We start from the raw sequence: 17316 nt of genomic DNA on the forward strand, positions 1-17316 counted from the left end.
AGGCCATAAGGTGAACCCTGTTATCGTTTCATCCCGCTCCACAGAAGTGGAACTACACAATCGTTAGTTCATAAAAAAGAACGAGTCATGCTTATCCACCAAAAAAAAGTTCGTCGCTAAAATTCCTGTCAATTCTTCTAGGCACGTAATTATTAGCTGAACTAGTCCCTTCAAAGCGTAATAATATCTTGGTCAAAAGTAGTGCCACGGTCCGTCACGTGATCGTGCTACACCAATTGGGTAGCTGCATATACCGGTATCAACAAACAGATTTGGAAAAAATGGCGACCGCCATGGTTTCATCGAGTAGCGGGGACGAGGAAAACGCACCAGAAAGTCTCAAAAAGTCAAAAATGATCAACACACAAACATTGTTACATGCATATTACGTCTGTGAAGCACGAAAAGGTTGATTATTTTACCAATACAAGATGGAATACGTACAGGACAAGCTTACAACGGTGGCATTGATTTTGAAGTTACAAATACAATATTATCATATTACAATAATAATAATAATTATAATAATATAATATATATATATATTATATATATCTATAATAATAATCTATATATATCTATAATAATAATCTATAATAATAATAATGTAATTCATCAAATTATTATATGATGAATGAGTAAATAAATGAATCAATGGTCATTGGTATAAGTACTGCATTTTATTGATCTAAATTACTTAACGTAACAAGTTAATCTTCTTCTTGGACGCAGCTATGTATGAAATCAAGTCATGTTTATTGTAAGAGTGCATTTAACGTGTACAGGGTAACAATAACAACAGACAGACAGACAAAAAGTCCTCAGTCTAATGGAATAATCCACAAACTCAGCCAATGAACCTAGCGATGCGAACATGGTAGTCCAGGAATGTTGTTGTAGCTGGAGTTGGCTGATAAACGCTGCTAGCCAATGTTGATTCGATGGTCAACTCTGTTCCCAGATAGTAAAACCTCTCACAAATACCGCGTATATAACGCAAATACCTCGGACTTAGTGATATATTAAGACATATGACAAAACATGACATAAAACAAGCATACAGCACTGTTTAGAATCCATTTGGTCTGGTTTAGTGTAACCATGGAGGCGGCCATCTTTCACTTCTGTTGACAATATGCAGCTACCCAATTGGTGTAGCACGATCACGTGACGAACCGTGGCACTACTTTTGACCAAGATATTATTACGCTTTGAAGGGACTAGTTCAGCCAATAATTACGTGCCTAGAAGAATTGACAGGAATTTTAGCGACGAACTTTTCTTTGGTGGATAAGCATGACTCGTTCTTTTTTATGAACTAAAGATTATGTAGTTCCACTTCTGTGGAGCGGGATTTATTTTCTAAAGGACTTTTTGAGGTTCACCTTGCGGCCTATATGGGTGTAGCCTACCCCAGCCCTGGCGCTGCCACTGGTGGAATGTATGGTGCGGGCCATTCTGCACATGTGTTAAATGCGTTAAATATTTTTAATGCAATTAATTCAAAAAATGAATTACCGCCGTTAACGCGATAATTTTGACAGCATTAATTATTATATAGAGTCGTTATCAATTTGTTTTAAAGCTCAATAAATAACAAAGAAGACCTCTGACCGGCACTTTTCTAATTTTGTCCGGAAGATTTCAACTTTAACGGACATGTTGACCGGCGAAACATTTTTTTAACGGAAACTCTGCTGCATGGTCCCCTCAAGAGGCGGAGAGGTTGGTGTTTTTCATCTGCTGGTGGACTACCGGAGAGATTTACAGCAGGAGCACAAGAAGGGCAACCATGCTCCGGGGTCTTCTTCGCTGCTTTTGGTGTATTTTGTGGCGGCAGCAGCGCCACTTACAGGCCCGGCATATGTACTACAGCGTTTCCAGCATTTCCAGCGTTTCCAGCGTTTCCAGCGTTTCCAGCGGTCTCGTGTGAACGGACACGTTAATTAAGCCGAATGCGTGTGGACGGAAACGGAATACTTTTTTGAAAACGCATACGGTGCATAAACGCAAACGTTCCCGTGTAAATGGGATCTTAGCTGCTGCCTCCATTTTAAGATAAGATAAGATAAGATGGACCTTTATTAATCCCCATGGGGAAATACAGTTGTTCAAGCAGCATCAGGGTAAGGGTGAAAGACAGGACAGCACAGATTCACACAGATTAATAAAATCAAAAGTAAAATCAAGATAACAATTAAAATAATAATAATAATAATACAAAAACTATGAAAAGCTGTAAAGTATTCACTGTCTGACTGTCACACAATCAGCTGATACATATCCCCAATTCCCCATAAGTGAATGTGTTTCAGTCTGAATTGACGCTGTGTGGCATCACAACGCTGTTATGAAAGTCTCTCTGGTATAAAATGGGTGATGTTAGCATAGCAACCGAAGCTAAACTGACTATCTTGACTACTTGTTGTTGCTAGTGGCATAAGGCACATTTTACCGGCGTATTTTTCATTATGATTCTACTTCATGCAGCCCATGTATTGATTCCATCCGATAGCTGCTATATAGGCCTAATACAGAACAAAACGTCTGCCTGCTCTCCACAATGATCAATAACAGCGAACGGATGGTCAAAGTAAGGTAGAAATAAACAGAATCACACGAAGCCTGGTTAGTGTTGCCTGACTTTATAAAATGTGTGTTTTTTTTTACAAGTGTGTGGTTGCGTTCTAGTCACTTTGCTCAGCACTACTGCTTGTTACAACTTTTATTTGCCGTAGGCCTACTCGCCTTTAACTGTTAGCTCAGGTTAATCTCGCCCCCTCCGACGTATGCGGTTCTTGCTTCTAGACCGACAATATTTTGGTGCTTGAAACAAACCGGATTCCGGAGCTTAGAGGTGGCTCCGCTGCAGTGTGAACAGGAAAAAACGGTGCTTTTCGGGCTCTAGCTCCGAACCGGCCCTAGAACCGCGTTGGTGTGAAAGCCCCAAAAGAGAGACTGAAGATGTGCTTTTTTTGGATTGTCATAACAATTATGTACACACATCCATGATCCCTAGAAGAAGAAAACACTTATGACACTGGCAAGTTTTCATTTACCACATAACATACTGTATCTTCAACTACAAGATGAACTGGCACATTTTGTAGACATTTGCCATTCAGATGTTGACTTTAGTTCCAATGCCACAATGATGGATTGAAACTAACTTTTCATTTTCACTGATATATCGCAATAACTTAAATGATCCAATTACTTAACATTTTATTTTTACTTATAGTTGCATTACTTGTAGGACTGATGACATTTCCAATGGCCTGAGCTGTACTTTGTGTTTAGTGCAAATGTTAGCATACTAAGATAGTATGTCTTTATTCTAGATAAATGACATATAAAAGCTTTTAGTTATTTCCTCTGTAAAGACATTACACCAATGCAGGTTGTGATGTGTGAAGAGAATATGAAGGGAAAAGGAACAACAATGTTTCGACAAGGATAAGAGACAAAAACAGAGAGGAGAAAGCATCTCTAAGACTTCCATGTGCCTGATGTAATGCCAGCGCTGACATCACCTCAGTAGCTTGTAGGATTCCCACAGGGCATGGAGGCTCTCCTGTGGCTGCACAAAAGCACTGAGTCACCCAGAGGCCCCATGTATCAATACTAAGAGGGTCAGTGTGTGCAGATCAGCCTTTCCATTGTAGTCGGTGTTTGTCTGGCTACGCGGAGTCCTCTTTATCAGCAGAGACCCACAACAGAGAGAGGAAACAATGTTATCAGTTGAATCCGTCTCCTGTCGTTCTCTCTCTATGTGCCTCCGGCGGCCACTGACACAGAATAGCAATCAGCCTGTGAGCTTTGAAACACTACTTATTTTTTATTTCTAAGTGAAATCATCATTCTCTAAGCAAACCTGACTTCTTTGATCTTATGTTCCTTGTCCTGTGGAATACTTTAACCACTTAATCAAGCCAAAGGAGAAAGGGAGGTGTGTCGGGAAGAGGAGGCAGAGTGGGTTGATCTCCACACCCCCTACATTAGCGCTGTAATTCTTCTTCACCGAAGGCAAGTCCCTTAACACTTGACTGACTCAGTACTTAGTTGAGGCTCATAATGGAAATGGTCTGTTCTCATTTAGGAGGATTGTGATGGAGAGAGGAAACTACTTAAAGGATTCTGGACAAGGATGGATAAAATGATTTCACTAAGAATATTTGTCCTCTGAGCGATAAGTAGCAGAAAACAAGAAAAAGGAGTCACTGTTCATCAGGTAGAACCCTGACGTGGTAAAGGATATTACCCAGCACCTTACTTGCAGAGACATATTTACTCACTCACATAGTTATACACCTGCACTCACAAACAAACATGCATGCATCTTTGTTATTTGACTGCAGCACACTTGCTATGGATTTTCATAAAGGGCTTCAGCAGTGAGAGCACATTGGTGTTGCATTGAAATAAAGATGTTTAGACATCACATATCTCACAGTTCAGCTGAACTTCAGAAACTGAATTTCCTTTTTAGCTCATGTATACACTATGTTATATCCACATGTTATTATTCCGTCAAACAATGAGTAAAAAAGAAAAGGAAATACTCTGTCAACTAAAAATGAATTTGCTATAATTTTGCATTATGAGTCAAAACATTCCAAATTAAATATATCTTCCAAATTATTCATCTTTAGTGAATATTTGCTCGGTTTCATTGTCTTTGATTGTAGCAAAATATATTTGGGTTTTAAAATGCTTGTAAGACAACACAGGACATATAAATGTTAACCATTTTCTCAAGATTCTTTGACTTTATTGTTAAAAAATGGCAGATAAAGAGATATTGAAAATACTCAATATGTAACATCCATCATAGCTTGAATTAAGAAAACGTTGGAGTTGTTATTAAGTCAACTTGATTTTAATCAATTGACAGAAAATTGTGAATCAGGTGATCATTGGTAGATCAAGAACGAAAGATTTTATGTGAAATGTGAAGGATTGTTGTTATTTTGGTATGTTTCACATTCAGCTGTTTTGTTTGTTGCTTGATTAATAAATCAAGTCTTTCTGTCCGTCTCCATGTATTTCCTTCTACCCTCCTTCCTTCTCTCTTTCCTTCTGTCTGTCTATCTGTCTGTCTGTCTGTCTGTCTGTCTGTCTGTCTGTCTGTCTGTCTGTCTGTCTGTCTGTCTGTCTGTCTGTCTGTCTGTCTGTCTGTCTGTCTGTCTGTCTGTCTGTCTGTCTGTCTGTCTGTCTGTCTGTCTGTCTGTCTGTCTGTCTGTCTGTCTGTCTGTCTGTCTGTCTGTCTGTCTGTCTGTCTGTCTGTCTGTCTGTCTGTCTGTCTGTCTGTCTGTCTGTCTGTCTGTCTGTCTGTCTGTGTGTCTGTCTGTCTGTCTGTGTGTCTGTCTGTCTGTCTGTCTGTCTGTCTGTCTGTCTGTCTGTCTGTCTGTCTGTCTGTCTGTCTGTCTGTCTGTCTGTCTGTCTGTCTGTCTGTGTGTCTGTCTGGTCTGTCTGTGTGTCTGTCTGTCTGTCTGTCTGTCCTGTCTGTCTGTCTGTCTGTCTGTCTGTCTGTCTGTCTGTCTGTCTGTCTGTCTGTCTGTCTGTCTGTCTGTCTGTCTGTCTGTCTGTCTGTCTGTCTGTCTGTCTGTCTGTCTGTCTGTCTGGTCTGTCTGTCTGTCTGTCTGTCTGTCTGTCTGTCTGTCTGTCTGTCTGTCTGTCTGTCTGTCTGTCTGTCTGTCTGTCTGTCTGTCTGTCTGTCTGTCTGTCTGTCTGTCTGTCTGTCTGTCTGTCTGTCTGTCCTGTCTGTCTGTCTGTCTGTCTGTCTGTCTGTCTGTCTGTCTGTGTCGGACGATCGGGGCGCTCTGCATCAAAGCTTCATCTCTCCTTCTCACTCAGTATTTTTTATATTTTCCATTTCAACCCGACGGCTGTTGTGCTCTGCAAACAAATGGCAGTTGTCAGGGATGAATATCAGTGAATAGCAAGTATGTGTGTGCCTGTAGTTATGTTGTTGTTATTGTTTGCTAGAATAGCCTCAAGGGTAGACCATGGTTGACTTGCTCCAAAACTCCTGCAGGGCACATTGCCAAGCAGAGAGGGAGCTACATTTGACACAGTTACAGCTGGTCCAGTTTGTGCATGTTGTTGCTTTTCAAATGTTTTCACGCACATCAGAGATTCCTGTTTAAAGGCAAAACCTAAAATCCTGTGCTCCTCTTTAAAACGAGATCCTTTAAAAAAATATTTTGGCTTGACATCGAGGCAGCCATTATTGGTCCACTTTCCCCCTGGGTTAGTTGGTGGTAATGACCGTAGATAATATGGATGGAGTAAGGATAAGAGGAGAATGTAAGAAAGGATTCAAGGAGAAAAGAATAATGAAGAAAAAGTAATTTGGGATCCAACAAATCGTACTCCCAGCTGTCTCTCTATCTACCAATTCAATGTCTTTTCAGGCAAAGACTGAGCATACATAAGTGATAGGCTTTCTGGGAAATAATCCAGGCGTCTTTCTTATCGGGAGTAGACTAAAGCCAAATCGAATCACTTTAACAAGCCACATCTTTTAAACTAAACACTGCCTGTCCCCTGGCAGACCTTTCAGATTCAGGCAGCGTGCACTGTACACATTGTGTTGGTGAGATAGCGACAGATGTGACGCTATTGTGGATTTGTCGTCACTGGCAGGGATTTTCTACTGTGAAGCACATTTAAGCGTTTTTCAGCTATTATCCTGCATTATAGATGTTCTTTACCTCCAGTGTCAGCATAATAGCATATTGTCATCAGAGGGATAATGGCTTTCCTGAGCTAAATGGCATTTCAGTTAGGAGGACCAGAAAGCAGGGCAATTCACATTTACCCTCTTCACTCCCCATAAAGAACTCATATCAAGCCGGTTCGATATTTATGTAGACTGTAATTCATATAAGAAGAGCCAACGTTGGAAAGTGAATTAAAGGATTTAATTGCCACTGTAGAACATTCCTGGCTATTTAGCATTATGACAATAAACTGTTATTTTATTAATTGTATTCTTATATCATTTTTAGGACCAAAAATAATATTTTTGTATGCAAACACAGTTAACATTTAAACACACGTTGCTGCGTTTATTCAAATGTATTTTGGTTAATGTGTGATTACTCCCTTTCATGTGTTTCATTTGTTAAGTGTGTCCGTGTGACTGACCTCCATTACTGCTGGGCTGTGATTACCCAGCTTCCCCTTGGTCGTGGAAATGTGCTAGTGTGTTTATATAGATGACAGATCTCTTGACTTGGCACTTTTCCCTGTGACTGAGACGCACATGGGGACCTTTCTGTGTCCTTGTCAGAGGGTGAAATATGCCAAGGCAATGTTTCGCATAAACCTGATTCAGTGGCACATCATGGATATGGGTTTGAATTACATTAGAGTTTCTCTAGGGTTCTATATTTAGTAAACTGAAGAATAAAATGCTTTGTGTCTTAAAACTTTCTTTTTCTAACTTCTGATGATTTTTTTAAAACGTGCACATTTTAAGGTTATATCTGCTTTTAAACTTGTTCTTCGGCTATAACTTTTTAGAGTTTGAAAAGATTCCCCTGTTTGGGATGCTATCGGGGTTATTTCAGCTTGGACTTGAGACAATGTCACATAAAACCAGCAAACAGGAAGTGGGAAGTTTGAAAGAAGTTGGCTTTTATGCAAAGCAAACGGCAATATCCAGGTCTGAAAAGTGAAGCCAATGTGAGGTGCCTTACACCTGCTTTCCTTCTAACGGCTAGCAGGGGGTGAATCCACTGGTTGAAAAAGGAAGTCCAATTGTATAGAAGTCTATGAGCAAATCAACTTTCTTTGCGCATTATTTATTATCTCATTAAACATTTTACTGATGACTATATTGGCTTTGTAAATGAGGGTCACAGTTAGGGTAAAATAGACGATAAAGCAGCTTTAAGAGAGGCAGTATGTGACTCACACTAGATAATTAAATTACGGATATAGCAGCCTCTGTTGCTTCTAAACATTTCATTTTATATCTGTCTGGGATTCTCAAAACTTTACTAAATGCAGTACTAAAAGACTTGAGTAACCCTTTAAGACACATATTGTAGCTGTAAATCAACTTCTTCCTGTTTGCTTGCAGGCTTGTTTACTGCAGTCAAACATGTCTTTTTCAAAAAGATTGAGTAAGAATAGACTGGCATGAATCTTGTGTGTTTGTGTTTTGTTCTCTCACCTCAGGCTGTTGTGTGTTTAGACTGGAGGTTGACACGTTGCATGCTGCCTCTGACTGATGCCTCTTCCATTTGTTGCTCTGTGATTATTTATGAGATTCATTTGGAGCTGTTGTTTTGTTGCTTCCGGTCATTTTTCTTCTTCAAAACATTATTTCACTTAGTCTCAAACACTCAGTGCCAGTGCCGTGGCATGCTTTACGACAACATTAAGCAAGAAAATAAATAAAGTGAAAGACATGCTGCAGCAAGGAACAATCTGTCTAGTCTCAATCTCACACACACACACACACACACACACACACACACACACACACACACACACACACACACACACACACACACACACACCGGTCTTTTCATGATGCTGACAGCTGTGCGGCTTCTCAGCAGCAGTCCTGCATGTCTCTCTCCATGGTACTGAAAACCCTGATGTGGTTGGCTGGGCCGACCATCTGGACATCAGTGTGTGTCTCTTTTTGTGTGTACGCGTATTGGTGTGTGTTAGTGTTTTTCATATGAATTTTCTAATACCCTGATTTCTGCTCAACTTATCAAAATGTTGCAGTAGCAGACAGAGATTAGAGCTCTACGAGATGTCTTTAGGTTGATATTTAAATCAAACTTGTGATCTAGATTTAAGGCTGTCTTGTCTCAAATTGAGCAATGAAAATGGCCCATTTCTCCTCTTGTACTTTCAGAAAATATAATTTAATTGACGCATCCATTTATGAATTTTCCAACTTTCTAGACGATAATAATAATAATAAATAATTAAGGATGTTCTGTGTCACCACTTAATTATTAATATATTGGATAATCCTTTAATTACAATCCACACTAATTAGCCCTTAACATGGGCACATAAATAGATCACTACAAAACGTTGGTTATTTTTGCCTGTGAGAAAACGTATTGTTACAGTGTATTCTGCTGGACACGTCCACTTAATCATGAACGTTAAGTTGTGATTAATTGCTGATATATAAATAGTTCACTCTCCTTGTCCCTCCTGGGTGTAAAAATAGACTCATAGTGTATGTACACATACCCACAGGTCCTCCCCTGACTCCTAATTAGGATCAGCAACAGACAGGGAAGGATTTCAAGGTTGCACACGCTCCTCCTCTCCCACTGGTGCAGCGGTTGGTTTGTTCCCTCTCTGTACTCCTCTTTCCATTGCCCCAGGGATGAATATCTATAGAGGGGGGACTCCATTGTTTGGACTTTATCCGCTGAGGCACAGAAGGCCGAGGAGCCTCAAGGTTGAATGCATTATCGGCTTTTCAGTAAGCAAAAAACAAGCAGGCTGCCAATCAGTGATTCCATTATGGAATCATCTCGAGGAAATGTTATTAAACTTTAATCGTCCGCGCTGTTCTTCACATGTTATCTGGGTTGAATAACTGTTTATCAATTAGGCACAGACACAGCGTAAACCTCATTAAAATGATACAGTGCGCAGTTTTTTTAGTGACGTTCACGTAATTAGCCTGAAAAATGCAGAGCTGTCACAGTGCTATTTTTAGCCCGCCAGCAACTGTGGTGCAACAGCATCAGGAGGGTCAGAGAACAATGTGCACCTTTGTGTGTACATTTGGAGCCTCAGACATCAGAGTCACTCATTGTGATTTCCTTTAAGAGGTGCAGTATGCAGATGGAGGGAGCGGGCTGTAAGGGAGCACAACTCAGCCCGCTGTGATAAAACCATCTGCCTCTCATTACACATCCAAGACCCACTGCTTCTCTGTGGATGAGTGCTGCTGAATCACTGCCTGCAAGTGGGACAGATCTTCTGTAGACGGTCTGTTACTTTGTGGTTTTGGTCTGTAGTTCAGACATAAATACTGAATGAAATATCTGAGTAAAGAGTGCTGAAAGTTGGAAGTGATTAGCCAGATTATTCTTTACTTTTTACAAACATTTTCAGAACTTGGTTATTCAATAAGGTGTTTTAAAAAATATGTATTCATATTTCTTGTTATATTTGTACCTTTAAATGATAGCCAAAGAGAGTCAGGACAATGGAAACAGATGGCAGATTCAAAGGCCATGCTGCTGCAGTAAGAACTCAGCCTCCATACACCTGGGCCCCCCTTTATGTAATTTGTTATTGAAACAAACCTTTTGTACAGCTGATCATGGTAAAACTATTGTAGCAGTACATTTTGGAAATTCACAGCAGCAGCAGTTAGTTAGCTTGGCTTAGCATAAACAGGAACCTAGCCTGGCTCTGTCCAAAGGCATTACATAATGCCTCACTAATAGAGACGTTGTAACTTAATAGTAAACATTACATTTAAAACAACAACTTGCGGACTGGTTTTACAGGTAACTATGTTTCATACTATTGCTTGACCAGGAGCAGTAACTTCCTGAAGTCTCTGCAAGTTGCCCGTCAAGCTCACTTCAGAAAGACTTCAATATTATGTAATTCCACACATTCCTTTATTGTTTTTGCAATCAAACAAATGTATTAGTGAAAGGGGTGCCGTTAGGTGGATTCTGTTCCCTTTGGAAATATGACCAATTGTTTCTCCTTGCTTCCAGTTTTTTACTAAGCTAACCGCTGATCCAATATATTTAGCCTACAAACAAGAGAGTGATATCAATCCTCCCATCTAATTATTTACAATAAAGCAACAATAAAATATTTCCAACTATTCTTTTAAGCCAACTGTGCACTGAGAAGTTTTTATATTTAGCTTACACCATTGAAACACCCAGTCCGTTGTCTTTTGAATTGCAGACCAGTCAAGAGAGTTAATCTTTTCTCTCTCATTAGGCGCTTTCACACCGGAGTACTTTTCCCAGGAATAGTTCCGATAGTTCCTGGGATTTTGCGTTCACACCAAAAATATCTGGAACTAGAACTTTTTTCGGGAACCTTTTCACCCCTTTTCAGTCCCTGCTAGAGAGGTGGTACTTTCCTGGGAAGGAAAAGGTTCCAATTTCTGATTGGCTGGGCGGATTGCAAACCACGCCCCGTAAAACTCAGAAAAGCGATTTACTCGGGACTTCAGGTGGCAGTATACGCCATGAAGTTGTTTGTGGCCCGCCAGTAAACCCAAAGCAGAAGAAGAAGATGTGACGTCAGCAGCTTCATTTGCATAATCCTCCCTCAGGGACTTTACTAGATTTCTCGATATTTCAGGAATTAAAGAGTTCCGGGGAACTAAGTTCCGGGAACTATTCCTGGGAAAAGTACTTGGTGTGAAAGCGCCTCTTGACTTCATGATACTGGAACCCTTTGGGTCCAGATTATTTGTTGGTCCCCCTGCAGGGCCCAGCTGTTACTATGAGGCCTACTCAGACACTGACTGCCTCCCATCTGACACCAGAATTAAATCTCATTCAGTCAAACTGCTTGGAATTGATCAGCTTTTTTGTTCATGAGGCCCACCCCCTTAATCGCTCACCACATCACACTGTGGCCCCCAGGAGAGTGAAAAAGAGGGCACGAGGGCAAGGGAACAAGAGAGTATGAAAGAGAGTGAGAAAAAAGAGGTGCAGTGAAAGAGGGAAAATTAAAGATGATTAAAATACAGTATTTTTCCACAAGTGTTTCCTAGTCGTTTAAAGGACGTCCTTGAGGACAGTTTTGGTCGTTGAGTGGCTTAATGTTCTGTGTATTAACAGCTGTTTTACGGCCCTGATTATTATCGCTGCCTATTCATATGCTAACTGTTACATTTGTTATTCACAAGGCAAACAAAAGGGTCTATTGAATTAAAATAATTAAGTGTCCTGAGGTAATCGGTGCCTTTTTGAATGAGTAGGGCTTCATTTACCTGATTTACAGTATGTCAATTCACTGAGTTATATTATCAGAAAAAAGGGTTTATCCGTTGTATTTATTTGAGCTGTTTGACTACGACGGGATCTATTTTTCCCGAATTAATTGTTGGCAGCAAACAACAGGTCCGATGTGACAGAGGCAGGTGGTCAATAAAGTTAATTAAGTGGTGTTTGAATCCATTTCTTGATAAATGGATTCATCGCATTCATTCACACGGATCTTCACACCAATTTATTTAGCAGCAACACAGAGGTGTGAACTGACAGCTTATCACCATATAAGCTCAACATCATCCTCCTCTTTGTGCCAGTGCTCTACTTCCTGATTTGCAATAAAGTCGATTTCTAGCTGTAAGAAATGATCTGTATAAAAATGAGACCTTAGCATACTCCATGCTGTTTACTTCGCCTGTTAGCTTAGTATAGAAGAGTGAAAATAAAAATGAAGAATTAGTAGTGCTTTGAAAGAAAAGACAGCTGCACACTGGAGCTCAAAGCATTCTCTGAAATATAAATGCTTGTACCTTATAAATGATTCATCACAAAGAGAAAGAGAGAATTATGTAAGTATGTCAAGTTAGGATTGGAAAGACTTTGTAAATTATTAGTACTTTAGTCTAAAATATATGGCTCCCTTGTGATTAAGTACGCATTGTTGACTTGGGCTTTGTCCAGGAAGTGCATCCTAATAGCTATACATGCTGCATTGTTTTCAGTTTCACGTAGCGATAGTTAACCATAAAATATTTTCAGAGACAGGGGTATTGATCCTTTGTCTCTCTGAGGGGCCGCTGCAGGCTACATATCCATATCTTCCTGCTGATCTGCCGAGAAACTAAAGGATGCCTCATAGTATTTATCGAACCACAGGGGCAGCTGCTGCATGTGTGTCGATGGGGGGGGCCGTTACAAGTCATGTTGTTCTGTCTACATTCGAGACACCCTGTCAGGATACAATAGATATGTTATTTAATTAACCTTGCCCAAAGTAATTGTTCATCTTCTGTTGTTGGTGCAGTCATTTTTGGGAAGGTTAACTTTGTATACGTTTGCAGGTTACAGTATTGCAGGTTACAGCATATATTATATATTATATTTGTATATAATAAGTAATTTACCTTAAATCACTTCATCAAAGTAATGTAACGTCTTAAATTAGACATTGGAACAAATCAACATAATTAATCATATTTCCTACATATAAGCTCTTTACTGAATAGATATTACTGAAGAACAGTTGGATTTAACCTTTGTAAGACAACATTTTGAATAGTAACTGTAACTTTTTACAATTTCATTATTTTAACCATTAATTCTGTGGGACATATTACTCCTCAACACTCCATGCAGTCTACCAAGCTTTTCCGCATTAGTTCCAGCACTCGTTTGTTACAGTGCGGCTGGCTTGTTTTGCTGTTGATGCGTGCTTTGATTTCCTCAATCAAGCCTTGGCTCCTCGATCATGACAAGTCAGCTATTGGTGCCGTTAAAACCTGTGTCAGGAAAATGGGAACAGTGTGTCTATTGATCACAGTGAAACATCATCTGACATAGATATAAGGCAGGTATCCTTGAGGGACAGACCCTGCAAGTATGCTGTCAGTGCTGTTCATGGTCAAAATTGCAGCAGGAGTACGCCTAGTGGCCATAACTGAAAGATGTGCGAGCAGTGGGTGCAAATCCCTCATATGTTGATCTATTATAACAATATTTAGATCAGTGTCAATTTTGACTTTACAAAGATGCTTGTTGGTTTATTTATTCTTCTTTTTTTAAATATAATATATTATTGCATTTCATTGCTGCCCTCTTCCTCTGACAATCCCTCTGTTTCTTCTTCTCCAGGCGTTCGGCCAGGCTTACACCAACCAGCGTAAGGTGGCAGAGGATGGGGAGACCAATGAGGAGACGTTGCTGCAGGAGTCAGCTTCGAAGGAGGCCTACTACATGGGCCGTCTCCTGGTGCTGCAGACCAACGTGACGCTCAGCCGCTCTGTGGCATCCAACTCCCAGGCCGAGAACGAGAGGCTCAACGCACTGGTGCAGGAACTACGGGAGGTGAGCATGGCGCATTCTACAGATGGTTTTTCAGAGAATGCCAGACAAGAACAACAGTAATATGTAGTATTGTGAGAACAGCAGAGGTCGGAGAAGTACTCAGATCTTGTACTTGAGTAAAAGTAGAAGTACCATACTTGTGTTACAAGTAAAAGTCCTGCATGCATAATGTTATGATATGTTTTGATTATAATTATTGATGCATTAAAGTGTTATCAAAGACTTTGTATACTGCAGTGTAATTAGTGAATTTACTCCAGGTGGAACTAAAGTCTTATTTAAGTGTTGATTAAATTTCACATTATTATCCAAATCTGCAAAGTAACTAAAGGTATTTAATAAATGTAGTGGAGCAAAAGTACACAATTTACCTCTGAATTGTAGTGGAGTAGAAGTACAAAGTAGCATAAAATGGAAATCCAAAGTGTCTCAAATTGTACTTAAGTACAGTACTTGAGTAAATGTACCTAGTTACTTCCCACCTCTGGAAAACAGCTTTATATTAGCTGACCGTAGGGCTCATGCATTTGCTCATTTAATTAGCTTCGTTTTCTCACACATTTATATGTTTTCCTTGTATGTATTCCTTGATGTTTTTTGTTTAGATAGTAGTACAGTAAAATTGTAATAACCATTGTTAAAAGTTTTGTTTTTTTGTTGCAACTTTAAGATGTGTTGAGTTTAAATTAAAGATCTCCTTTCTTTTAAAAGTTTGGTCAATTAATTTGTTGTTTGCGTCCAAGAAGTAATAATAAATTGTCATTATTGGATTTATTTTTCCAAATGTTTATTATATTTACTGTACACCAACTGACATTTATATCTGTGTGTTTGACAAAAGCCAAAGGGTCACAGTTGCAGAACGAGGGTCAACATGCATGTGCGTACGTGCAGAGCGTTTATGCTTTCATAAATGTCTGCAGCCACTGTGTCGGGCGGCACAGGAGTTCGAGCGGGGGTCAGACGCTGTGGCCACGACCCCATTGTGGGGGGCAAATCCGGTGCTAAGCTGGGGAATAAGTGAAATGCCCTGAGCTCGGCACATGTGTAGAGACAGATAGAGCCAGGCTGCTGTACCCACCCAACCAGAACTACACACACAGTACACACACTCGTTCACTAAAAACATCAGGGAGTGTTGTGAGGGTCACTTGTTGCACACTGGACGTGTCATTTCTCGAACATGTGTGAAAGTTAGCAGAGTAATGTCACACACACGCTCTTACTAGTCAAGATATTCCACATTGTTTAGCATAATATTTCCATTTGGGAATCTGACTATGAGCATAGTCACCATATTCTTGAGGAGTTGTTATTCCACACACACATCTGTCACCTGGTTGCATCACACTCATGGCTCTTTGATGATGTGTTCATCAAACAGTTTCCAGCTCTCTTTGAAATCCTCATTTGCATTTGGGATTCCCATTAATGAGGGGGAGTGGTCTTTTTTATCGTGGGAACCATGTGTTGCAGTTCATTTGTCACAAGCCGTGTTAAATAAAAAGCTTCCATCAAGTGATCTCTCACAAATATTATTAACATATACAGATTCATCAAGAAATAATACATAGGAAAAGTGTATCTCTGCCAGAAAAAAGATTGCTTTTGGCTTTTTTTGGTCAAAAATCTGAACTTTAGGAATTATAAATGGGCAAAACTGTTTTAAAACAAATAATATTATAAAAATGGTATGTTATCATGTACTGTATATATGGCACCCCAAATGATGGCATACAGAACACAAAACACCTGCAGTTTATCTTGACTTTTGTCAATGTAAACCTACAAAACCATCCTGTGGTAACATTCTACACTTATTCCCCACTACCAAAACAACAGTGGTTGTAATGATGAATGAAAACCACATGGCTGGACCTCTGCCATGTTTGCCATTGTGTCGAATCCAAAAAATCAAGAAACACACACTCGCATACAGAGCTTCTAGGTTTGAAGCACAGAACCGGCTGTATGTGTGTCATGTCTCTGAGTTCCTTCCTCCTGTGAGTGCACCCACCGACCCACCCACTGAAACTGCCTCTGGGTCAGCACTTCTGCCATATGCACAGAGAGCTGCAGGGGAGCTGCAGGCCGCTCTGCAGTGAGAGGGCCAGTTTAGAAGTGCTTGCATTGTACTGAACACATTTAGTCACTTCTAAGATGAAAAATAGGTGGCTGAGCAATAGCAATGCAAAACTGAAAAGTTCACAGTGCAGATCACAACCACAAGAAAAGAAGAGCTGAATGTCACTCCAGGCTTCCTTAATACATTGAAGTTAGCAACGTAGATAACAATATTAAAATTGTACCTATTTAACTTAATTGTAATATATATCTTATGGACTGTATCTGCAGGTCCTCCTGTACATATTGAGACCAAACTTTAATATGGATTTTTGGGGCAAGAACAAATATGCAAATGAGTTGTGGTTAGACAAACAGACAGAAACAGGCATGCACACACACACTTCTGACACTTCATCCCTGCAGACTTTTGCCTGGAGATAATAAACCCTCTAATAGCAACACTGTCAACAAGTGACTTTAAAAGGGACCCAATTATGCTCATTTTCAGGTTCATTTTTGTATTTTCTCGCTTTTACTGTGACATGTCTCCATGCTTTAATGTTCAAAAAGATTTTAATTGTTCTCATACTGTCTGTGCTGCAGCACCTATGTTCACCCTCTGTCTGAAACCAGAGCCCAGTCTGCTCTGATTGATTAGCTGGCCGGCTCTGATGCGATTGGTCAACCACTTAGAGATGTCCCGCCCCCTGTCATGTATAATGTGTTGGAGCACTAGCCAATAGACTAGGGACAGATGTTACATAGAGATGTCACTATGTCACGGAAGTTAACAGGTGTCCAAAGGGGAGAGAAACTCCCTCTGGAGGGAACTTGGGAATTTAGCCTTTACTTACCAACCTTTTTGAGTCAAGATAAGCAACATTAGCTGTGGATAGACCAACGGACAGATACAGACATGCACAGACACATGCATGCACACTTATACTACCAACACTTGATCGCACCCAGACTTTTGCCTGGAGATTATGAACCCTCTCATACAAAACTGTCAAAAAGTCACTTAAAGTAACATGGGCATTGCTTTAAATTCAGTCAGTTCATCCATCTCCCTAATTTGGAATAAAATAGTTGTGTGTGATGGAGGATTTTGCTGAGGTCGCACTATAGTCCCAGTGCTGCCGCCTTCTATACTAAGATGTATGACTTTTCAGGCTGGTGCATTTCTCTCATCTGTATCTTGTCCAGCATA

General features: G+C 40.1%; 1 protein-coding gene across 8 annotated transcripts in view; it reads left to right on the plus strand.

The window, feature by feature from the left end:
* Positions 1–17316, plus strand: part of bicd1a (bicaudal D homolog 1a) — a 46261-nt gene that overhangs the window by 15990 nt on the left and 12955 nt on the right. For all 8 annotated transcript variants that reach the window (XR_004569710.1, XR_004569711.1, XR_004569712.1 and 5 more), the window contains one exon: positions 13827–14039. Coding sequence is in view for 5 of the 8 variants with exons in the window: in XM_034223348.1 (XP_034079239.1) it covers positions 13827–14039 (213 nt within the window). In the remaining 3 variants the exon portion in view is untranslated. The remainder of the gene's footprint in view (positions 1–13826; positions 14040–17316) is intronic.

Source organism: Gymnodraco acuticeps, unplaced genomic scaffold (assembly GCF_902827175.1).
Source record: "Gymnodraco acuticeps unplaced genomic scaffold, fGymAcu1.1, whole genome shotgun sequence".
Lineage (NCBI taxonomy): Eukaryota > Metazoa > Chordata > Actinopteri > Perciformes > Bathydraconidae > Gymnodraco > Gymnodraco acuticeps.